The 24,987-nt window shown below is 46.2% G+C and overlaps 2 protein-coding genes across 3 annotated transcripts in view; both read right to left on the bottom strand.

Moving 5' to 3' along the window:
- LOC139413948 (constitutive coactivator of PPAR-gamma-like protein 1 homolog) overlaps positions 1-20,222 on the bottom strand; it is a 61,262-nt gene extending 41,040 nt beyond the window's left edge. The window contains exons 1-7 of one of the 2 annotated variants that reach the window (XM_071161840.1): positions 19,411-20,222; positions 10,648-10,894; positions 9,853-9,935; positions 6,626-6,754; positions 6,091-6,181; positions 4,078-4,199; positions 2,159-2,484 (exon numbers count right to left, since the gene is read on the bottom strand). In XM_071161840.1, coding sequence (XP_071017941.1) covers positions 2,159-2,484; positions 4,078-4,199; positions 6,091-6,181; positions 6,626-6,754; positions 9,853-9,935; positions 10,648-10,894; positions 19,411-19,884 — 1,472 coding nt within the window. In that variant the 5' untranslated portion in view covers positions 19,885-20,222. The remainder of the gene's footprint in view (positions 1-2,158; positions 2,485-4,077; positions 4,200-6,090; positions 6,182-6,625; positions 6,755-9,852; positions 9,936-10,647; positions 10,895-19,410) is intronic. The other variant, XM_071161839.1, reaches the window with a different exon arrangement.
- A 952-nt stretch (positions 20,223-21,174) lies between these two features.
- Positions 21,175-24,987, bottom strand: part of LOC139414497 (Cas scaffold protein family member 4) — a 77,420-nt gene continuing 73,607 nt past the window's right edge. Inside the window, exon 8 of the mRNA XM_071162408.1 lies at positions 21,175-22,989. Within this exon, the coding sequence (XP_071018509.1) occupies positions 22,126-22,989 (864 nt within the window). The 3' untranslated portion in view covers positions 21,175-22,125. The remainder of the gene's footprint in view (positions 22,990-24,987) is intronic.

The following is a 24,987-nucleotide window of genomic DNA, read 5'->3' as shown; positions in this document are numbered from 1 at the left end:
ATCACGCGAATTATGGGGATTTGGGCCTTGTCAGGTAACTTGAGTAAATCATTTGCGTCCGACTCGTTAAAGAAAAACTCTTACTCCCTTAGAACTGAACAAATCTCTGTCGTGACATCCAGAAACTCTTTTCGGTCATAAGAGACAGAGGCAGAAACATTATGTATAAAATAAGTTTAGAAAAATAACACGGAATAAACACAAAATAGCACAATTGGTAAGGAGCTTGTGAAACCATTATTGATTAATTTTTATTTTATTTATTTATTTTTAACCTTTATTTAACTAGGCAAGTCAGTTAAGAACAAATTCTTATTTACAATGACAGCCTACCCCGGCCAAATACGGACGACGCTGGGCCATGTGTGTGCCGCCCCATGGGACTCCCAATCACGACCGGATGTGATTCAGCCTGTATTCGAACCAGGGACTGTAGTGACGCCTCTTTCACTGAAATGCTGTGCCTTAGACCACTGCGCCACTCGGGAGCTCCAGTTAGTTAAGCAATCTGTCAAGCAATGGGTGGGTTGTGCCTTGATCCTACTGCTACGATAGGATAGAGCAAGGCTATAACTCCGCTCCCCTTCACATCTCCCTCCTCTGCTCATATCACTTGCTGCAGTTTACTGCTACTAGCTCCATGGCGATGACATTTGCTACCAAGCCATAAATGTGCATAATATCTAACAAGTAGAGCGAGCGTAGGAGAAAAAATGAAAACGACGTTGTGTCTGAATGTCTCAAATCTGCCAATAGTTTGAGAAGTGAGAATGCACATACGCTGATCTACAGCTGTCTTGGTCCATAAGCATTCAGGAAGATGGCCCTCTTAGGTAGCTAAACATATTGCCAACCTTCATTTAGGCCTTTTAAAAAACACTTTCTTCTTTCCCGATTACGACAATCATCTAATACGACTATCAACTGCCAATTTATGGATACAATTGCAGATGGTCAGATCAACACGCCAGTAAATAGCTAACATTGGACTGCGAGTCAGATGGCTCATTGCCGAAAAATGGTGCATGGTCAAAATGATAACCAGCTAACGTTAGCTAGCTACATTGGCTATTAGCTCCTATCATATCTTAGCACCATGTTTAGCCAGCTAGCTAGCATAGTAGCGAATACACCTAGATAACACCACAGATGAAAGGGTTAGTTATTGTAATCTTTTCTAACAGGTCACATAGACATATGCTTCGCTACATTGCTAGCTAGCTGGCTAGATAAACATGGTGCTAAGATATCAGATAGGAGCACGTTGAAACAAGCCTTATTATAAAGTGAATTAACTCAACTAAACAGGAGTTGGATTTGTCACTATCAATTCATCAATACCTTTCTGTTGGAGAATGAGCTAGCTAGCTGCTGATTTCCCCAGCAAGACATTCCTCTGCATCGTGCAGTGCTCATGGCTCAGGTGGTGAGTGGCGGCTGGCTATGTAGAGGAACTAGTCGGCAAAGCCGACAGCGAAGGGCCAAAATAAACCCAATATATCGTCTCAACCTATTATCAGTCGTTCTCTTGTAAAAAATATGTTACCGTTTGTGTTTTTAGATATAGTCTACAGATCAGCTAATGAACATTCTAGTATGTCTTTTCTTTTCTAATGTTACCTAAGACCTTCCTAAACACTATCAAATTATTATTTTAGTGATGTTAAATGTATTAATCACACTGTTAGAATGTAGCATTCAGAATGACTGCTCATTAGCTTGAAGGGGTGGTCGGTCGAGACCTAGCGGTTCTAGTGTTAAACTTGGCAGTGCTCAACAGGCAGTGTAACGGCACCGACCTGGCAACAGGCAGTGTAACGGAACCGACCTGGCAACAGGCAGTGTAACGGCACCGACCTGGCAACAGGCAGTGTAACGGAACCGACCTGGCAACAGGCAGTGTAACGGCACCGACCTGACAACAGGCAGTGTAACGGCACCGACCTGACAACAGGCAGTGTAACGGCACCGACCTGACAACAGGCAGTGTAACGGCGCCGACCTGACAACAGGCAGTGTAACGGCGCCGACCTGGCAACAGGCAGTGTAACGGCACCGACCTGGCAACAGGCAGTGTAACGGAACCGACCTGGCAAGGTAAACGTAACAGCACTGACATGGCAGTAGGTAATGTAATAGGTACTATAACAAAACCTACTTGGCAGTGAAGCCTGCGTTGTCCTCGTTCTCTGAGGAGGTGGTGGAAGAGGAGGAGGAGGGGCTGGTGGCGGCCGTGCCCCCCGGGGGAAAAGAGGGGTTGATGGGAGAAGACCTCTCGTAAAGCGGCGTGTGCTTCTCTTTAGGAGGAATGTTGCTGAAGCTGCTTGGGACCTGCTCTGCCAGGGTCTTCCCCACCGCTGCCTCCACAGCCAGACCAGAACCACAAGTACCAGGACTGAGACCAGGGTCACCACCAAGACCAGCATTAGCCCCAGTCCCCGGGCCAGGCTCTACGACCGGGGGGGCTGTGTAGACAGGCTGGACCTGGAGATAAACAACATGTTAGCCTCATCTCACCAACATTAGCTTTCTCTAAAAGGTTTGTTTTTAACTGTTAGATAGCAAGATTGTATGACATTGTTTGGCCTCTAATGAAAGTATAACTACACATAACATGTTAATACACCACATGTTTGGCCTCTAATGAAAGTATTGTGGCGAAATCTGCACGGAGCCTTCACCGTGCACTGCCACTTTAAGAGCGCATGAGCAGTAAGGAAGGAGGAAATAAAGAGAGCTCGTTCAGCTCTTTGGGGAGGAGCTCTTTGGGGAGGGGCTCTTTGGGGAGGGGCTCTTTGGGGAGGGGCTCTTTGGGGAGGGGCTCTTTGGGGAGGGGCTCTTTGGGGAGGGGCTCTTTGGGGAGGAGCTCTTTGGGGAGGGGCTCTTTGGGGAGGAGCTCTTTGGGGAGGGGCTCTTTGGGGAGGGGCTCTTTGGGGAGGGGCTCTTTGGGGAGGGGCTCTTTGGGGAGGGGCTCTTTGGGGAGGGGCTCTTTGGGGAGGGGCTCTTTGGGGAAGGGCTCTTTGGTGGCGCGACAGTTTGATTGTGTGTGCTGTGCTGCAGAAGTGTTGTTTGTTTTCAGCGTGTGTAGTTTATAGAGTGTTTAACTCAATCATCGGTGTAATCGCTCTAGGTCGAGGTTGTTTTCGTTTGGGACCGCGCCCGTTATGGATCGCATGGATTAGTAGCAACATTGTTGCGAAGCTTTAACATACAAACCAACAAACCATCGGACAGTCAGACAGTACACCTGCACGCCTGAAGACCACAGCTAAGATCTCTCTTGTTCTCTTCCCTCTATCGTTCCAGTGCTTTACCCTGCAACAGACTCTCTATTTTTCCAATGCACTTCCCATTGAAGTTCATTAGAGCTGGACTATTATTGCCCTGCCTGAAGTATTTGGACATTTTAGTTAAAAGGGAGGTTGCTTGCAAGTTGTGTATTGTTATGTGAACTGTATTGAGGTGTACTAATGACATGTGGCCGAGAAGACTGGACATTTTTAAGGCCTTTGTTGTGTCGATGAACACCCCCCACATTCATACCCTCTGCACTCATCCACTAGAAAATAATACAGATTATTGCAAATCCTATGTTGATGACTGGGTTCGTTCTTGTATGAAGTTGCTGTTGAATTGCTCTGCCATTATTAGTATTAGTATTATTGTATGAGGTATTCTTGTTGGGGTTACCCCTGTGCTGTGATGTGGGTTTTATATGGTGTGTATTCTCTTTTCTCTCCACTGGCTATCTGGTAAACAGGCTACCCTCTAGGCAGTCTCTTCTGCTGATGTGTGTGGGTCTGGTAGTGGTACTCTCTCTATTCTACTCTTTTCCTTTCGGCATGGTTAATACCTGCCTGGCGCCCCAACAAAATCTTTCTTTACCCTTCTCTAATAAATACTGCTACAGTATAACTACACATAACATGTTTATACACCACATGCTTGGGTGAGTAGCTATGAGCTAAGAGCATGTTTAGAGTGTGTCGCCAAGAACAGTGTGCCACTCTTGAGCTAATTAAGAGGTTTGTTTAGGTCCTGGTCAAAACGAGGTTCCTCTCCCCCAGCCAGTCTCACCCCAGGTTTCCCCGACAGGGGAGGAATGTTGAGCGTCTGAGGCAGCGGAGCTAGAGCTGCGTAGTGTGACAGAACTGCTGCTACTGAAGAAGCTACAGGTCCTCCTGTCTGGTTTGGTCCAACTGGTGGGGGAAACACACACTTAATACAGCGTAACACACACACACTGACAGGAAGGGAGAAGGGCGAGCACACACACACACACACACACACACACACACACACACACACACACACACACACACACACACACACACACACACACACACACACACACACACACACACACACACACACACGATCATACAGCTTAACACAGCAGTGTAACTCAACTACATTTGACATTTAAGACAGCACATGGAGAGCTTGAACATTTTTCTGTGGTCATGTGAGGTTCTACACGGGTCCTTTCAGTTCAGTTAAACCTGTTAAAAGGTCTGACAGATGAACCATTCAGTTTCACCGGAGTCTCATTCATTAATAATTACAGTCTGCTTCAGGTCAGTGTGGAGTCAGACCAGTCTGCTTCGGGTCAGTGTGGAGGGACGGACGAGTCAGACCAGTCTGCTTCGGGTCAGTGTGGAGTCAGACCAGTCTGCTTCGGGTCAGTGTGGAGTCAGACCAGTCTGCTTCGGGTCAGTGTGGAGTTGGGCCAGTGTGGAGTTGGGCCAGTCTGCTTCAGGTCAGTGTGGAGTCAGACCAGTCTGCTTCGGGCCAGTGTGGAGTTAGGCCAGTCTGCTTCAGGTCAGTGTGGAGTCAGACCAGTCTGCTTCGGGCCAGTGTGGAGTTAGACCAGTCTGCTTCGGGCCAGTGTGGAGTTAGACCAGTCTGCTTCGGGCCAGTGTGGAGTTAGACCAGTCTGCTTCAGGTCAGTGTGGAGTCAGACCAGTCTGCTTCGGGCCAGTGTGGAGTTAGGCCAGTCTGCTTCAGGTCAGTGTGGAGTCAGACCAGTCTGCTTCGGGCCAGTGTGGAGTTAGACCTGTCTGCTTCAGGTCAGTGTGGAGTCAGACCAGTCTGCTTCGGGTCAGTGTGGAGTCAGACCAGTCTGCTTCGGGTCAGTGTGGAGGGACGGACGAGCTAGACTAGTCTGCTTCGGGCCAGTGTGGAGGGACGGACGAGCTAGACCAGTCTGCTTCGGGCCAGTGTGGAGTCAGACCAGTCTGCTTCGGGACAGTGTGGAGTTAGACCAGTCTGCTTCAGGTCAGTGTGGAGTTGGGCCAGTGTGGAGTTGGGCCAGTCTGCTTCAGGCCAGTGTGGAGTTAGACCAGACAGCTTCGGGCCAGTGTGGAGGATGGACGAGTCAGACCAGACTGCTTCAGTTCAGTGTGGAGTTAGACCAGTCTGCTTCGGGCCAGTGTGGAGTTAGACCAGTCTGCTTCAGGTCAGTGTGGAGTTAGACCAGTCTGCTTCAGGTCAGTGTGGAGGGATAGACAAGTTTTTACAAAGTTCCAACAAGCCGACTGGGGCCGCAATGCAAGAAGCCTTTCTAAAGCAGCCTATTTGTATGCAAAGGGAATAGCCGCCATTCCAGAGTGCACACAATGCCTGGGAGAGTGGGAGAATCTCTCACATCACAGAGCTACTCTGCTAGTTGGCTCTCTGCCTCAGGTCTCTCTCTCTCTGCCTCAGGTCTCTCTCTCTCTGCCTCAGGTCTCTCTCTCTCTGCCTCAGGTCTCTCTCTCTCTGCCTCAGGTCTCTCTCTCTCTGCCTCAGGTCTCTCTCTCTCTGCCTCAGGTCTCTCTCTGCCTCAGGTCTCTCTCTGCCTCAGGTCTCTCTCTGCCTCAGGTCTCTCTCTGCCTCAGGTCTCTCTCTGCCTCAGGTCTCTCTCTGCCTCAGGTCTCTCTCTGCCTCAGGTCTCTCTCTGCCTCAGGTCTCTCTCTGCCTCAGGTCTCTCTCTGCCTCAGGTCTCTCTCTGCCTCAGGTCTCTCTCTGCCTCAGGTCTCTCTCTGCCTCAGGTCTCTCTCTGCCTCAGTCTACTGGGCTACAGAGAGAAGGTGAGGTGGGTGAACTTACCTTGGTAAGGTGAGAAGTGTTGAGACTTGCTGGCTGCTGAGTAGTACTCCACTGCTTTCTTAAAGCGGACAACTTTGTCATCGGTCCTGGACTGGAATAAGAAACAGCCACGTTAAACTGGATTGGAATAAGAAACAGTCACGTTAAACTGGACTGGAATAAGAAACAGTTACGTTAAACTGGACTGGAATAAGAAACAGTCACGTTAAACTGGACTGGAATAAGAAACAGCCACGTTAAACTGGACTGGAATAAGAAACAGCCATGTTGAACTGGACTGGAATAAGAAACAGCCATGTTGAACTGGACTGGAATAAGAAACAGCCATGTTGAACTGGACTAGAATAAGAAACAGCCATGTTACTAAGTCAAAAGCAATAAATCAACACAAAAGGTTCTTAAATAGTCCTGATATCTCGTCCCTCCATTAATGTACCTGTGAATGTTTGAAGACCCTGCTAGGTGATGCATGTACCTCAATATAGCCCTGTCAGGTGTTCTGTATCTGTGAGTCTCTGAAGATGTCTGCGAGTACCTGTGAGTGTCTGAAGATGTCGTTAGCGATGGCCTCCAGGTCGCTGAAGTCCGTCATGTTTCGAACGTAGTCAGCCACTGCCTTGATCACCACGTCACACGGCGGGAGCACTAGCTGGTGGGCGCGCACCTAGAGGTCAGAGGTTAGAGACAGCCTTGATCACCGCGTCACACGGAGGGAGCACTTGCTCTTGGAATGAGGACGTACAGAAGACATAGCTGGATCACACAGTGTGAAAATAATAACCTTTATCAGAAATATGTATCTTCTCTGCCATAAAATGGATCAGTTAATTAGTCCTTTGGTGTGACGTCTTGTGAATTCTTACATGAAAATAATTTTACAATTGAAGTATAAAAAGCAATGAAAACATGTCGTGGGGAAATGGAATGCTTACTATTAACAATAAGATGTTGTGGTAAAATTTGAAATAGTTTTTTCATTGGATAAAAGTAGAGACTCGGAGCTAGAAAATTGTATATCATACACTGCATTTGAGGAACAATGGGAAAGTAATTGTGATTTGAAAGTTGATAAACTTGTAAACCCACTTTTGAGAAAATGGCCCTTGAATGTTTTGGTACCTACTGGAGAGCTCTTCTTTGTCTACACCCATTCGTTCACACCCTCTTAAGCCTTAGCCGCACCCATCTCCTTAAGGATTCACATGTGAGTCCATGTTTTAAACACAGTGAGTAGTTTAGTAAACAACCAAAGATTAAGACTAAAAATGATTTAAAAAATTTGATAATAAGGAAAAACTCCAGGTAAAAATAAACTTTATCTAGTCTTTGGCCTATATCCTTATCTGATTTTGATGCAGGTCATGTTGATCTTCACATCATAGTCTCTGGTAAACACCCACTATATCAAATAAAATATAGGTTTATTTGTCACATGCACAGGATACAGAAGGTGTAAACGGTACAGTGAAATGGTTATTTGCACAGTATCAATATCAAAAATAAAACGTGTCCAGATACAGATATTTAATCTTTATTAGATGAGGCTTACCCGACACACTTGAATAAATTGATGGGTCATGTGAAGGAAACGCTATAACCCCCAGACACATCTAGCTAAGTGGATGGGTCACTATTGTCTAGACGTGTACACCTGTTCATGAAATAATCAACCCCCAGTCACATCTAGCTAAGTGGATGGGTCACTATTGTCTAGATGTGTTCATGAAATACAATTGATGGCTGTAATCACCCTCAGACACACCTGGCTAACTTGATGGGTCATGTAATCATCTGGTGAAGTGGAGTCTTTTGTTTAGACATGTAGCTAGCTAGCTAAGCAATGAACCATAATCCCAACTCATACATTAGTTTGCTAGTGAGCCAGCAAGCTCACGTTCGCTAGCTAACAAACTTGCAATTATCTCAGCCAGTCATGGCTAATGGGAAGGTTCCTGCCTTTTTCCGTGGCTAAACCAACTAGACTCGAAATGTAACAGTTCGTATTTACAGATGGAATACAAGTTTGTTATTAAGACATGAAAGTTCACGTTCCAGAAGGCATTTTTAATAAACACATTTTTTTATAAATAAAGACATCCTGTGAAGTAGTGACGTGCCACATACGCCTAGCTTCCTGAAACATTTAGGTATTCATTCATCCACACCTGGTTTCTCACTTTCAACTGGTGACCATTCCTCCAGCTACCTCTGGGTTTCTCTCTGCCCTCTGTGGAGGGTCAATTTATTTTAATCATCTGGTCCTAGTGATGGTGCAGGCAGATATTGGGGACTGGCTGTGGTGCTCCCATTCTTCATTCATACCATCCATCCCCTAGATCCCGCTCGCTGTCCTACCAGTTTCACTCCTCCTGACCAACCAATTGGTACGTGACCCACCCTGGGAGGACAGACATCAGCCTCTTTTGGAGACTGTTCCCCCGTGCCAATTGGGCCGGCTGGGCTCACTCTGAGCAAGACCCAGTCGACCCATCTGTTTCAGTGGATCTCCGATCTCCCGGCGCAGGGCATGGCACGCCAGGGCAGTGATGACATCAGACACACATTGCGTTTCTCAAACCCTGCTGGCTCCAAAAACCCTCCAACTGAACACCTCTCGAGCGGCATTGGCTGTGGGTAGGTTGGGTCTTCTCCATCACTGCCCCTGTGCCTCGTTATGCACCCAGGTAAACCTCAATGTTGCAGGGAGGCTAACGGGTTGATCCTGCCAATAGCATATTCTTGTCCCAAAGATTAAGCCATGCAAATCTTAGTACACACGGTCAGTACAATGAACCTGTGAATAGCTCATTAAATCAGTTATGGTTTATTTCATTGACTTGGATAACTGTGGCAATTCTGGAGCTAACAAGTGCTGACCTTCAGGGACAGGTGCATTTTTCTGACTCAAAACACATAAAGGGTGCTTTCGGGTGATGCTTTTACTGACTCTCGTGGCAACTGGCGTCTCTCATTTGAATGTCTGCCCTATCAACTTTCAATGGTAGTTTCTGTGCCTACCATGGCGACCACGGGTTTTTTTAATTTTATTTTATCTTTATTTAACTAGGCAAGTCAGTTAAGAACAAATTCTCATTTTCAATGACGGTCTAGGAACAGTGGGTTAACTGCCTTGTTCAGGGGCAGAACGACAGATTTGTACCTTGTCAGCTCAGGGATTTGTTCTAGCAACCTTTCGGTTACTGGCCCAACCCCCTAACCACTAGGCTACCTGCTGCCCGATGGTGATGTCACACCAGAGGACACATTCAAGGCACCAATGAAATGCTTCATTAAATTGGGTTGTTTAGACTTTATTACTGTATATGTGTTTATGCTTTAATTTGAGAATACATTTTTTTTTTTCTTCACTTTTGCTTTGGTCACATGGTAACTAGTCAACAACAGTTTGAACAGATAACATCCATTTATAATATTTTAATTTATAATTTCAATAATTTTCACATACCCCAGCTGCTACTGGGACTAACATAATGACCACACCATGCATTTCAGGTAAAATAACAACCCAAAATTGATATCCCAGGACAAATTAGCTAGTAACAGCAAGCTAACTAGCTAAATTTCCATAAATGTTTAATGCTTTTCGACCTGTCTCCAAATTAATATAATTGGTTCAGAGTTTGTTTTGATATTTCAACCTGCGTGTCGTGATCGTGTCTGGTGTGGTGGTACAAAATCAACACAGTTTGGTCAGCATGTAACAGATTCCCGGGGACTACATTGACCGTCAAGTTAGTTTACCTTGAGCGATGCTAGCGGATGCTCTGGACCCAGGAGACTCCAGTGAAAGGCAGCCAAGTCTTCATCGGGCAGTATGTGGTTACCTGAAGCAGGACAGTTTACATGACATCATGAGGCTAACAGAATTAGCACTGACTTAGCAGTGACACTAAATCTCTATGTTAGCAATCAATAGGCTTTTTCTGAGTCTGGCAAACCGACCCAAAAGTTACCTTCCTTCTTAGAAGTGATGTTACCAACCTACATAAAAGTGATGTTAGTTAGCGACCTACCTACACGTTAGCTCTGTTACCAACCCACCTAAAGTGATGTTAGTTAGCGACCTACCTACACGTTAGCTCTGTTACCAACCCACCTAAAGTGATGTTAGTTAGCGACCTACCTACACGTTAGCTCTGTTACCAACCCACCTAAAGTGATGTTAGTTAGCGACCTCGCTACATGTTAGCTCTGTTACCAACCCAACTAAAGTGATGTTAGTTAGCGACCTACCTACACGTTAGCTCTGTTACCAACTCACCTAAAGTGATGTTAGTTAGCGACCTACCTACACGTTAGCTCTGTTACCAACCCACCTAAAGTGATGTTAGTTAGCGACCTCGCTACACGTTAGCTTTGTTACCAACTCAACTAAAGTGATGTTAGTTAGCGACCTCGCTACACGTTAGCTTTGTTACCAACTCAACTAAAGTGATGTTAGTTAGCGACCTCGCTACACGTTAGCTCTGTTACCAACCCACCTAAAGTGATGTTAGTTAGCGACCTCGCTACATGTTAGCTCTGTTACCAACTCACCTAAAAGTGAAGCGAAGATAACGAAGCGGTTGGGGTTGAGGTCCAGTTGTTTGGCCACTTCATGCATCAGGTACTGGGAGGTGGTCAGGCTCTTGCCGTTGCGACTCAGTTTCAGGGCGTGGGCAGAGAAGTAGTAGGGGATGTTACACAGCGCATAGTCTGAGTCGTACGCCACCAGGCCGTGGAACCCGTTCTCCCTGCACAGAGATATCACCTCCAAGTGATGATCCTCGATACTCTGGACAACCTGGAAACACACACACACACACACACATTATACTGTTACTAACACCACACACTAACCCTAACCATGCATAGCGATACCACCTCCAAGTGATGATCCTCGATTATGTGGGGCAGACCGTTAATTCTCCTCCACCAAAATTAACATTTGGCACTATGCATTGGCATCAGCCAAACCCAGATTTGTCCCATCGGGACTGCCAGATGGTGAAGCGTGATTCATCACTCCAGACAACGCGTTCCACTGCTCCAGTGTCTAATGGTGGCTAGCTTTACACCACTCCAGCCGACGCTTAGCATTGCGCATGGTGATCTTAGGCTTGTGTGCGGCTGCTCGGCCATGGAAACCCATTTCATGAAGCTCCTGACAAACAGTTCTTGTGCTGTTGGTTCCAGAGTCAGTTGGGAAGTCAGTAGTGAATGTCGCAACCGAGGACAGATAATTTGTACACACTCCGCGGTCCCATTCTGTGAGCTTACGTGGCCTACCACTCCGCAGTCCCATTCTGTGAGCTTACGTGGCCTACCACTCCGCGGTCCCATTCTGTGAGCTTACGTGGCCTACCACTCCGCAGTCCCATTCTGTGAGCTTACGTGGCCTACCACTCCGCGGTCCCATTCTGTGAGCTTACGTGGCCTACCACTCCGCGGTCCCATTCTGTGAGCTTACGTGTGGCCTACCACTCCGCGGTCCCATTCTGTGAGCTTACGTGTGGCCTACCACTCCGCGGTCCCATTCTGTGAGCTTACGTGTGGCCTACCACTCCGCGGTCCCATTCTGTGAGCTTACGTGTGGCCTACCACTCCGCGGTCCCATTCTGTGAGCTTACGTGGCCTACCACTCCGCGGTCCCATTCTGTGAGCTTACGTGGCCTACCACTCCGCGGTCCCATTCTGAGCTTACGTGGCCTACCACTCCGCGGTCCCATTCTGAGCTTACGTGGCCTACCACCCCGCGGTCCCATTCTGTGAGCTTACGTGGCCTACCACTCCGCGGTCCCATTCTGTGAGCTTACGTGGCCTACCACTCCGCGGCCCCATTCTGTGAGCTTACGTGGCCTACCACTTCACGGCTAAACCGTTGTTGACCTAGATGTTCTCACTTCACAATAACAAGATTTAGTTGACCGGGGCAGCTCTAGCAAGGCAGAAACTTGAAGAACTGACTTGTTGGTGAAGGTGCCACATTGACAATCACTGAGCTCTTCAGTAAGGCCATTCTACTTACAATGTTTGTCTATGGAGATTGCATGGCGGTGCGCACAATTTTAAACACATGTTAGCAACAGGTGTGGCTGAAATCTGCCAAATCTACTAATTTGTATGTGTGTGTATACACATTACCGTTCAAAAGTTTAGGGTCACTCAGAAATGTCCTTGTTTTTGAAAGAAAATCACATTTTTGGTCCATTAAAATAACATTAAATTGATCAGAAATACAGTGTAGACATTGTTCATGTTGTAAATGACTATTGTGGCTGGAAATGGCTGATCACTCTTGCGTTCCAATGGCACGTTGTGTTAGCTAGTCAAAGTTTATAATTTTAAAAGGTTAATTGATCATTAGAAAACCCTTTTGCAATTATGTTAGCACAGCTGAAAACTGTTGTTCTCATTAAAGAAGCAATAAAACTGGCCTTCTGTAGACTAGTTGAGTATCTGGAGCATCAGCATTTGTGTGTTCAAAATGGCCAGAAACAAAGACCTTTCTTCTGAAACTCGTCAGTCTATTCTTGTTCTGAGAAATGAAGGCTATTCCATGTGAGAAATTGCCAAGAAACTGAAGATCTGGTACAACGCTGTGTACTACTCCCTTCACAGAACAGCACAAACGGTCTCTAACCAGAATAGAAAGAGGAGTGGGAGGCCGCGGTGCACAACTGAGCACGAGGACAAGTACATTAGTGTGTCTAGTTTGAGAAACAGACGCCTCACAAGTCCTCAACTGGCAGCTTCATTAAATACCCACAAAACACTAGTCACAACGTCAACAGTGAAGAGGTGACTCTGGGATGCTGGCCTTCAAGGGAGAGTTGCAAAGAAAAAGCCATATCTCAGACTGGCCAATAAAAATGAAAGATTAAGATGGGCAAAACAACACAGACACTGGACAGAGGAAGATTGGCAAAAAGTGTTATAGACAGACGAATCAAAGTTTGAGGTGTTCGGATCACAAAGAAGAACATTCGTGAGACGCAGAAAAAATTAAAAGATATTGGAGTGCTTAACGCCATCTGTCAAGCATGGTGGAGGCAATGTGATGGTCTGGTGGAGGCAATGTGATGGTCTGGTGGAGGCAATGTGATGGTCTGGTGGAGGCAATGTGATGGTCTGGTGGAGGTGGAGGCAATGTGATGGTCTGGTGGAGGCAATGTGATGGTCTGGTGGAGGTGGAGGCAATGTGATGTTCTGGTGGAGGTGGAGGCAATGTGATGGTCTGGTGGAGGCAATGTGATGGTCTGGTGGAGGTGGAGGCAATGTGATGGTCTGGTGGAGGCAATGTGATGGTCTGGTGGAGGTGGAGGCAATGTGATGGTCTGGTGGAAGCAATGTGATGGTCTGGTGGAGGCAATGTGATGGTCTGGTGGAGGCAATGTGATGGTCTGGTGGAGGCAATGTGATGGTCTGGTGGAGGCAATGTGATGGTCTGGTGGAGGCAATGTGATGGTCTGGTGGAGGCAATGTGATGGTCTGGTGGAGGTGGAGGCAATGTGATGGTCTGGTGGAGGTGGAGGCAATGTGATGGTCTAGTGGAGGCAATGTGATGGTCTGGTGGAGGTGGAGGCAATGTGATGGTCTGGTGGAGGTGGAGGCAATGTGATGGTCTGGTGGAGGTGGAGGCAATGTGATGGTCTGGTGGAGGCAATGTGATGGTCTGGTGGAGGCAATGTGATGGTCTGGTGGAGGCAATGTGATGGTCTGGTGGAGGTGGAGGCAATGTGATGGTCTGGTGGAGGTGGAGGCAGTGTGATGGTCTGGTGGAGGTGGAGGCAGTGTGATGGTCTGGTGGAGGTGGAGGCAGTGTGATGGTCTGGTGGAGGTGGAGGCAGTGTGATGGTCTGGTGGAGGTGGAGGCAATGTGATGGTCTGGGGGTGCTTTGGTGGTGATAAAGTGGGAGATGAGTAAAGGGTAAAAGTGATCTTGAAGAAGGAAGGCTATGACTCCATTTTGCAACGCCATGCCATACCCTGTGGACAGCGCTTAATTGGAGCCAATTTCCTTCTACAACAGGATAATGACCCAAAGCACAGCTCCAAACTATATAAGAACTATTTAACCTTGATGAAAGCAAAGTTTAAAGGACACAATTATTTCAATTAAAAATAATTATTTATAACCTTGTCAATATCTTGAATATATTTCCTATTCATTTTGCAACTAATTTCATGTATGTTTTCATGGAAAACAAAGATATTTTACGTGACCCCAAACTTTTGAACGGTAGTGTATACATTCAAACATACAGTACCAGGCAAAAGTTTGGAAACACCTACTCATTCTTAGGTTTTTATTTAATTTACTACATTGTAGAATATTAGTGAAGACATCAAAACTATGAAATAACACATATGGAATCATGCAGTAACCAATAAAGTGTTAAACAAATCAAAATAGATTTTAGATTTGAGATTCTTCAAAGCTTTGCCTTGATGACAGCTTTGACGGAGAACCAGTTTGGATTTAAGTATAATTGTTGTATGACTGAAGCCTTTACTGAGGTCTAATGCTTTAATATTTAATAATTTCTGCCCTCCGAATTGATAATCATTATATAAATATGCCTGTTTAATTTGGTCTGACTTGTTCAGTGTATGCAGGTTCATAAGGTCACCTGGGATATGACTAAAGAATTAATGAGGGTGATTTTTTCACAGAAAGACAGGTGTTGACCTTTCCATGGTCGCAAAATCTTATCTAATTTGGCTAACTTTCTATAAAAATGTATTGTAGTGAGAATTTTTCTTTCTTTCGGGATATGAATATCGAATATGGCCACTTCACCGTCTGACCATTTTATTGGTAGACTACACAGTAATGTAAGTTGTATTTTTTTAGCGATCCAATACATAATATTTGAAAGAAAACATGAATCATCAACAATGACACTTTTGTTTTTAACCCCCTTGATATTGTTGAATCTGATTTTAATAGCTAACATTTAGATGGCCATAATAAATAAATATGCCGATAAAGAACAGCCTTGTTTTACTCCTCTTGGAAATACAATACTTTCTGAGATGTAGCCATTGTATAAGAGATTCTCCAAAATTAAAATAGTCCAGGCATTTATATATAAACTCCAGTTGTACTTTATCCAAGGCCTTTTCAAAGTCATCTTTGAATACCAGGCCTGGTTTCCCAGAGTTTTCATAGTGTTCTGTTGTTTCCAGTACTTGTCTTATATGATCTACAATGTAACGTCCATGTAAAAAGAAAACTGTCTGATTAGGATGAATAACATCTGACGATACCTTTTTAATTCTATGCGATATGCATTTTGCAAGGATTTTGTCATCACAACACTGAAGTGTAAGGTGTCTCCAGTTTTTTTTTTTTTAGGTGGACTGGATCTTTATATTTACCACCTGGGTCCTGTTTCAGTAATAGTGAAATCAGACCTTCTTGCTGAGTATCTGATAGTCTTCTATTTTTATAGGAGTGGTTAAAACATGTTAATATTGGACCTTTGCGTACACAGAAAATATTTGATATACCTCAACTTGTATGCCATGGAAGGCTTTAATTGCATCTAGAAGTTCCTCCTCTGTATTTAGGCCTTCACATGAGTCTTTCTGTACAGCTGTTACTAGAATACAATCCTGACAATTAACTTCAGTTCGTGGAAATAAAGGAGACTGAAATTAAAACATAAAGTACTTTGCTTCCTCTTTCAGATATCATTTAGTGAATTATGGACGATGGACGACGGACGATGGACGACGGACGATGGACGATGGACGACGGACGATGGACGACGGACGATGGACGACGGACGATGGACGACGGACGATGTCGTCATTTGTAACAAGTTCCTGTACATTATTTTTTTGTTGAAGATTTTTAAAAAACAAAAAAATTGGTGCATTTTCCCCATATTCCATCCAGTTTGCTTTATTTTAATAATATTGATCTTTCTTGAATAAGTTCCTCCCATTTCTTTTTGTTTTTCCTTTAACTTTATTCTGAGCCTTTGAGTTACAGTTTTTATTGCTATCTATCTGTACGGTTAGTTCCTTTATTTCCTTTGTTAATATGGACTCTTTTGATCTAAATTGCTTTTGTTTTATAGATGAGTATTGAATTGCAGGGCCTCTAAAGGCACACTTAAAAGTGTCCCATACTATACGGGGATCTACTATGTTTTGTAGGAAAAATTCCGTTATAAATTCTTCTGTCCTGGTTAAAAACAAGTTATTGTCCAATAGGCTTTGATAAAATGTCCAATATACTCGCCCACGTTGAAATTCTGTAAGAGTGAAGTGTTTACCAATTATTTGATGTTCCGACCGCATTCTGTCCCCTATCAACACTCTTTAACTTTTGGTGTCCGAGAAAATGACATAAGAAAGTAGTCAAGACGACTAGCAAGATTGAGCCTCGGCCAAGTCTGGCTCTTCGCTACAGCAAGGCCTTCATAATACTGTAGTCTGGCTCTTCGCTACAGCAAGGCCTTCATAATACTGTAGTCTGGCTCTTCACTACAGCAAGGCCTTCATAATACTGTAGTCTGGTTCTTCACTATAGCAAGGCCTTCATAATACTGTAGTCTGGCTCTTCACTACAGCAAGGCCTTCATAATACTGTAGTCTGGCTCTTTAATCTAGCAAGAGAGAGACAGAGTGGGAGGGAGAGAGAGAGAGGCAGAGTGGGAGGGAGGTACGCTGAGAGGCAGGGAGGGAGGTAAGCTGAGAGGCAGGGAGGGAGGTACGCTGAGAGGCAGGGAGGGAGGTACGCTGAGAGGCAGGGAGGGAGGTACGCTGAGAGGCAGGGAGGGAGGTACGCTGAGAGGCAGGGAGGGAGGTACGCTGAGAGGCAGGGAGGGAGGTACGCTGAGAGGCAGGTACGCTGAGAGGCAGGGAGGGAGGTACGTTGATAGGCAGGGAGGGAAGTACGCAGGGAGGGAGGTACGCTGAGAGGCAGGGAGGGAGGTAAGCTGAGAGGCAGGGAGGGAGGTAAGCTGAGAGGCAGGTAAACAGAGGCAGGGAGGGAGGTAAGCTAAGAGGCAGAGAGGGAGGTAAACAGAGGCAGGGAGGGGGGTAAGCTGAGAGGCAGGGAGGGAGGTAAACTGAGAGGCAGGGAGGGAGGTACGCTGAGAAGCAGGGAGGGAGGTACGCTGAGAAGCAGGGAGGGAGGTACGCTGAGAGGCAGAGAGGGAGGTACGCTGAGAGGCAGGGAGGGAGGTAAAATGAGAGGTAGGGAGGGAGGTAAAATGAGAGGCAGGGAGGGAGGTAAAATGAGAGGCAGGGAGGGAGGTAAAATGAGAGGCAGGGAGGGAGGTAAAATGAGAGGCAGGGAGGGAAGTAAAATGAGAGGCAGGGAGGGAGGTAACAACAGAGATGGGAGGGAGGTAAGCTGAGAGGCAGGGAGGGAGGTAAGCTGAGAGGCAGGGAGGGAGGTAAGCTGAGAGGCAGGTAAACAGAGGCAGGGAGGGAGGTAAGCTAAGAGGCAGAGAGGGAGGTAAACAGAGGCAGGGAGGGGGGTAAGCTGAGAGGCAGGGAGGGAGGTAAACTGAGAGGCAGGGAGGGAGGTACGCTGAGAGGCAGGGAGGGGGGTAAGCTGAGAGGCAGGGAGGGGGGTAAGCTGAGAGGCAGGGAGGGAGGTAAGCTGAGAGGCAGGGAGGGAGGTAAACTGAGAGGCAGGGAGGGAGGTAAACTGAGAGGCAGGGAGGGAGGTAAGCTAAGAGGCAGGGAGGGAGGTAAGCTGAGAGGCAGGGAGGGAGGTAAGCTGAGAGGCAGGGAGGGAGGTAAGCTAAGAGGCAGGGAGGGAGGTAAGCTAAGAGGCAGGGAGGGAGGTAAGCTAAGAGGCAGGGAGGGAGGTAAGCTAAGAGGCAGGGAGGGAGGTAAGCTAAGAGGCAGGGAGGGAGGTAAGCTAAGAGGCAGGGAGGGAGGGAAGCTGAGAGGCAGGGAGGGAGGTAAGCTAAGAGGCAGGGAGGGAGGTAAGCTAAGAGGCAGGGAGGGAGGTAAACTGAGAGGCAGGGAGGGAAGCTGAGAAGAAGGTAGGGTGAGAGAAAGGGCCCTAGGGTTGGCCCAGCAGGACTGTAGGCTGGGAATAGATTCTGGAGCCCTCCCAGCAGAACGAATGGTGTCATCCCAGGGAAGGACAGCCAATCGCAGGGCCAGCCTCTAAGCGACAGCCAATAGCCACTTAGGGCTGATTCCAGACAGCCTACAACCTACAGTCAAACACTGAACAGGATACCAGTGAAACTTTGTTATGGACTGTCTCACCTAACACATACAATTTATTGTCTAGATGGACTGTCTCACCTAACACGTACAATTTATTGTCTAGATGGACCGTCTCACCTAACACGTACAATTTATTGTCTAGATGAACTGTCTCACCTAACACATACAATTTATTGTCTAGATGAACTGTCTCACCTAACATACAATTTATTGTCTCGATGGACTGTCTCACCTAACATAGAATTTATTGTCTAGATGAACTGTTTCACCTAACACATACAATTTTTTGTCTAGATGGACTGTCTCACCTAACACATACAATTTATTGTCTAGATGGACAGTCTCACCTAACATACAATTTATTGTCTAGATGGCATGTTTTGTCTAGGATTTGGGGGGGGGGGGGGGGGGGGGGTGATAGTTGGTTTCTGGATGAGACATTGCACAAAACTATAGTATATTTGTTGGGTTGGTTGGAGTACAACACGTGAATGTCATAGTGAGTTCCTCTGCTTTCATTCCACTTAAAGTTACACTGACTGACCAGGAGACAATACACAGCCCTCCTATACAGCCCTCCTTGTCTAAGAACTAAATATATAGACTGCAACAAAAACACATGTATATCGTATCTAGTTGTTCTACTGATTGGATACCTACTTGAGTGTCTACTGCGTTTTTTTTTATTTTATTAATGTGACATTTTAATTCATGCAGTTTTAATTAGGTCAAGTCATGTGCAAAATATCGATCACACTTTGCATGAACTTTGGATAAATCCACAGATTGCAATGTTAAACATTGTTTTTCTGTGTCGACTAAATGTATAGGAAGGCCCGGCCTTATCCAAGTTGTCACTTGATTAGGCTACTCGGTTAGCGCTTGCCTGATCAACATGGCTAACTATTAGTAGCCTGTACGCAATCCATCACAATTATCCAAGTAATGAAAAGGTTCACTAGATCAAGACAAGTCTAAGTATGTGCTAGTTATTGACAGCTCGCTAGATAACAACCATAACACTAGCTTGTTATAATACGAGCTAAAAACTAGCCAGCCAGTTGTTATATATATGGAGGAAAAGCCCGAGAGGCCGGCTGGCTAACTTACCCCAATGTGGAACCTGAGTAGGGCCAGCCGGATGCAATGGACCATGCACACTGGGGGAAGGAACCAGACCTTCGGCGGAGGAGTCCCCTTATTCTGGATATGGCTGACAATCTGCTGCGCTGTCTGTCTCTCGTTCACCTGTCGTTTGACCCATTCGTGAAGACGGCCTTTCTCCATGGCGCCATTGAAACAAACCAGTAGCTCAATGTTACCGTTGAAACAGGCCTTGGCGAGGGCAGCCAGGTAGCCAAGCATGTGGTTCCACTGCCCGCCGCTTACCCAGTCGGTGTAGAAACCCCCGTAGAGTCGGTGGAGGCAGTTCTCCGCGTCAACCAGCAGCCGTAGCGGGCTCTGTGGTGGTCTCTGCCTGCCTCCTCCGACCAGACTGCCCCGGGCTAGCTTCTGGAGCTCCACGGGTACCACGGCAGTAGGGCAGTGCTTTTCTATGTATTCTTGGAAACCTTGCACACCCATGATGACTGTCTTTAAAAATTAAATAAAAAGAGCGATTGCAACCAAAAAAACTGTTTAAAAACCGAGTAAAATAGCTCAGTAAAACTGGAGAAAAGCGAGGAGGGGTTCCAAGTTCCTTGCTAGCTTCTCTCCCCGTAACAGTGCAAACCAATTGTATGTCTAGTGCAGTTGTTGCAATGGCTGAATCCCCCCCAAAAAATAAACGAAATCGGGTTGCTACTGATGCATGAACTGTTTTTGGTGATTTATTTTTTGGTTCATGGTTAGCCGCCACCATGTGCCTTCTCACAGAGCCATATCTGTGGATGTGTGTCAGTCTGTGGCGGAGGAAGAAGCACAGTGACGCACCGACACGTACCGCCGTGCCCCGGACAGAGGAGGAGTCCGTGGCAATGAATGACAGACAACCTGTTGTTTCTAGCCATTCAAATGAAAGCAGGGGGTGGGGGATGATTTTCATGCCAAATCCTTTAAATATGGGATACATGACAACTGCACACAGAGCCAACATGGTGAGAAATAGGTTCTGTAGAGTATGTATTGTGCCCCAACTCACGAAGGATACAGAGTTCTGGTCTATTCATGTCAACCAGGTATGGGGCAGACAGGCAGGCAGAAAGACAGACAGGCAGACAGACAGACAGGCAGACAGACAGACAGACAGACAGACAGACAGACAGACAGAAAGACAGACAGGCAGACAGACAGACAGGCAGGCAGGCAGGCAATCTCTCTCCAAAAGCTGTTTATTTTTAATGGACCCAGTACCACCAGAGGGCGATATAGTGCTGATGTGTTGTCTGTCTGTTGCTGTGTTTGGACAATGTTGTCTGCATCAATCAATCAAATGTATTTATAAAGCCCTTTTTACATCAGCCGATGTCACAAATTGAGATACAGAATATTGTCTGTTGTTGTGTTTTGACCTCCCTGTCTGCACATTGTTAATGTGTGTTTTACCATGTAGCTATGATACAACATGGTCAAAACAGGACAGTAACACAGTTGCCTTTCTGATCCTTAATATACCTAATGTAACAGTATAACTTTAGACCGTCCCCTCGCCCATACCCGGGCGCGAACCAGGGACCCTCTGCACACATCAACAACAGTCACCCACAAAAGCCCCGGCTCTTGCAGAGCAAGGGGAACTACTACTTCAAGGTCTCAGAGCAAGTGAAGTCACCGATTGAAACGCTATTTAGCGCGCACCGCTAACTAAGCTAGCCTTTTCACATCCGTTACACTCACATTCAGAACAAGGATAGTAAAATGGTAAAACCAAAACCATTGAAGCAAAAATAAATGTTTTTAATTTATATCTCATTAAGCTGTGAACTTGTTTTTATTCTTTCCAACTATTTAATCCTTTTAATCATATTTTAAAATTAGGAATGTACTAAATTGTATTTTGAGAAGGCTATGTACATACAGTAGTAGAAGGCTATAGGTTAACTGGGTTCGTATAGAAACAGTAAAACAGAATACAGTCAAAATATCCTACTACAGTATTCAGGCCATTGATATCAAAGTCAGCTATACAAGTAATAACATGGCATACATGTCACATACGATTACATACAATGTCTTGGTAAATACATTTTAGATTTGGCTTCATAAAATTCCATCTTAAATGTGCAATTTGTTTTTTAGTAGTCCGCAGGTCCTCTGGGAACATTTTAGTTGGCCCAATGGTTGCAGAGCGGGCCAGTCTCCCTTAAAGGCTCTGAGTGGTCAATCCGACGTCTGCGTTGGCCCGTGAACCGTTTAGGATGATACGGTCTCTGCAGAAGTCAGGGCATTCATACTCCTTGAGCTTCGCGGAGCAGTTGAGCAGAGCTGTTGTCAAGTTTGTGTTTATACAGGATGTACTTCCCTCACCTACCGTCAACCAATCATGTCAATGTGGTGCTATACGGAGCACTCCACATTGTTAAAAAAGGTTGGTGGCGTACGGCGCTCAATTTGGCCTCTGCATGCTTCCGCAGGCTCCGCAATTGCATCACACCATCCATACTGCGCCTCCGACCACATTCACGGATCAAGCATAAATTGGCTTTTAGAGCTCCAATGACTAGGAAAATACAGATCAAACATGTGAGCTGTGGAGCACCTGCTGCGTGCTGATGAACGGTGCCGATTCAACGTTATGGCAACGTTCTGTGGTCCGAGGGGATAGGACAGCTTTTCACTGTTCGTCGGCACTGTCTGTTGCCTCCTTAAGATAAAAGTCTGTCTCTCTCAGAGGTCCAGGGAGATCCTGAAGTGCTGTGCTCTCTGAGCCAGCTCCTTGGCAAAGTCCTGGGCCTCCCGCAGAGCCTGTCTCTCAGGGTAATGCAGAGCTGCCTTCTTGGTGGCTACAGCCAGCTGTTTTAACAGGGCACACATGTGGTTGCACTTACACAGCAGAACCTGGTTCTGGCTCTGGCTGGGCCCCAACCCTGACTCTGACACTGACCCGGGCCCCCTTCTCTGGGCCTCTCCTTTCTGGGCCTCTCGGTACAGCGTGTCCACCAGTCGCTGGCCTACCATGATGATCAGCTTGCTGTGGGAGATGAACTTCTCCGGGGTCTGGCTGTCCAGGCTGGTTATGAACACACAAATTGCCTTCTGCAGCGCCCCAAAGTATAGCCGGCAATGTTCTGACAGGGTGGGCTGTCTCTTAGGGCTGTCTACCTGGGAGTTAAAGGACTTCCCAGGGCTAGGGACATCAGAGACCTGGGGCTCAGACTGAGAGGCCATCCTAGCAGACAGGTAGACCTTGGGCTCAGACTGAGAGGCCATCCTAGCAGACAGGTAGACCTTGGGCTCAGACTGAGAGGTCATCCTAGCAGACAGGGAGACCTGGGGCTCAGACTGAGAGGCCATCCTAGCAGACAGGTAGACCTTGGGCTCAGACTGAGAGGCCATCCTAGCAGACCGGGAGACCAGGGGCTCAGACTGAGAGCCCATCCTAGCAAACAGGGAGACCTGGGGCTCAGAGGTCCTCCTGGGGGCGTCACCAGAGTCAGAGATGAAGGACTTCCTCGGGGACAGGGATTCTGAAGATCTCCTAGGACCGTCCACACAGACCTGGGGCTCAGACACGCAACGCTTCTGGTCCTCCTGGGTGGGAGAGGAAGAAAGGAGGGAGGTAGAGGAGGAACAAGGGGAAGAGGAAGGGAATGTGAGAATGCAGGGGAGGAGTAAGGGAAGGAGAGGTGTGGCGGGGAGGGGAGGGACGAGGGAGGTAGAGTAGGAAGGGAAGGAGAGAAGAGGAGGGAGAGGAGGGTGGGAAGGAGAGAAGAGGAGGGAGGGAAGGAGAGAAGAGGAGGGAGGGAAGGAGAGAAGATGAGGGAGAGGAGAGAGGGAAGGAGAGAAGAGGAGGGAGGGAAGGAGAGAAGTGGAGAGAGAGGAGGGAAGTAAAGGGAGATGAGGGAAGTTGAGAGAGGGGATAAAGAGAGATGGTTAGTTAGACAGACAGACATCATGTTCCCTCAGGGGACTCTCACCAGTAGAGGAAGAGAAGAAAAGCTGAATCTTCCCAGAATGCCTCTAATTACAAGGTACGCTGCTAATATCTACACCACTAACACCTAGCTCCTACTGAGAAGCGGCTGGAGCTGCTGTGTGTTTGAGAGTCTACAGTATTTGAGGCTTTTCTGTGAGTTTCAGTACTTGACTAAAATAAATGCATTCCTCTGAGTAGCTGGAAAGTCTCACCTTAGGCTTGATGGAAGTGATTTTGGTTTTCTGTTTTCCACAGACTTTAATTTGTTGTTTGTCAAACTCTTTCTTCATTTGAAAAAGAGATCATTGCTTTACTTTCAATGTAATAAATCAGGCTTAATGATACAGCATTATGAATGGGTATTAAGTCTATATAAATATAATAACCCTGTAAAGGCTGTTTTACAGTGGTCCAATTCTATTGGTCTACAGACATGCATTAGACCAATTATAACCCAGCCTTAAACCCGTGTAGAGAAATATTTATTTCAAAATCAGGATTAAAATACACAACTATGAATGTGCATCATATTGTCAAATCTACAGCTATATAGTGGTGCAGATAACCAATAACTAACCTGTAGCTGGGTATATAGTGGTGCAGATAACCAATGACTAACCTGTAGCTGGGTATATAGTGGTGCAGATAACCAATAACTAACCTGTAGCTGGGTATATAGTGGTGCAGATAACCAATAACTAACCTGTTGCTGGGTATATAGTGGTGCAGATAACCAATAACTAACCTGTAGCTGGGTATATAATGGTGCAGATAACCAATAACTAACCTGTAGCTGGGTATATAGTGGTGCAGATAACCAATAACTAACCTGTAGCTGGGTATATAGTGGTGCAGATAACCAATAACTAACCTGTAGCTGGGTATATAGTGGTGCAGATAACCAATGACTAACCTGTAGCTGGGTATATAGTGGTGCAGATAACCAATAACTAACCTGTAGCTGGGTATATAGTGGTGCAGATAACCAATAACTAACCTGTAGCTGGGTATATAGTGGTGCAGATAACCAATAACTAACCTGTAGCTGGGTATATAGTGGTGCAGATAACCAATGACTAACCTGTAGCTGGGTATATAGTGGTGCAGATAACCAATAACTAACCTGTAGCTGGGTATATAGTGGTGCAGATAACCAATAACTAACCTGTAGCTGGGTATATAGTGGTGCAGATAACCAATAACTAACCTGTAGCTGGGTATATAGTGGTGCAGATAACCAATAACTAACCTGTAGCTGGGTATATAATGGTGCAGATAACCAATGACTAACCTGTAGCTGGGTATATAATGGTCCAGATAACCAATAACTAACCTGTAGCTGGGTATATAGTGGTGCAGATAACCAATGACTAACCTGTAGCTGGGTATATAATAATGGTCCAGATAACCAATAACTAACCTGTAGCTGGGTATATAGTGGTGCAGATAACCAATAACTAACCTGTAGCTGGGTATATAGTGGTGCAGATAACCAATGACTAACCTGTAGCTGGGTATATAATGGTCCAGATAACCAATAACTAACCTGTAGCTGGGTATATAGTGGTGCAGATAACCAATAACTAACCTGTAGCTGGGTATATAGTGGTGCA

Source organism: Oncorhynchus clarkii, chromosome 7 (genome assembly GCF_045791955.1).
Source record: "Oncorhynchus clarkii lewisi isolate Uvic-CL-2024 chromosome 7, UVic_Ocla_1.0, whole genome shotgun sequence".
NCBI lineage: Eukaryota > Metazoa > Chordata > Actinopteri > Salmoniformes > Salmonidae > Oncorhynchus > Oncorhynchus clarkii.
This window is presented reverse-complemented; position numbering and strand designations above follow the sequence as displayed.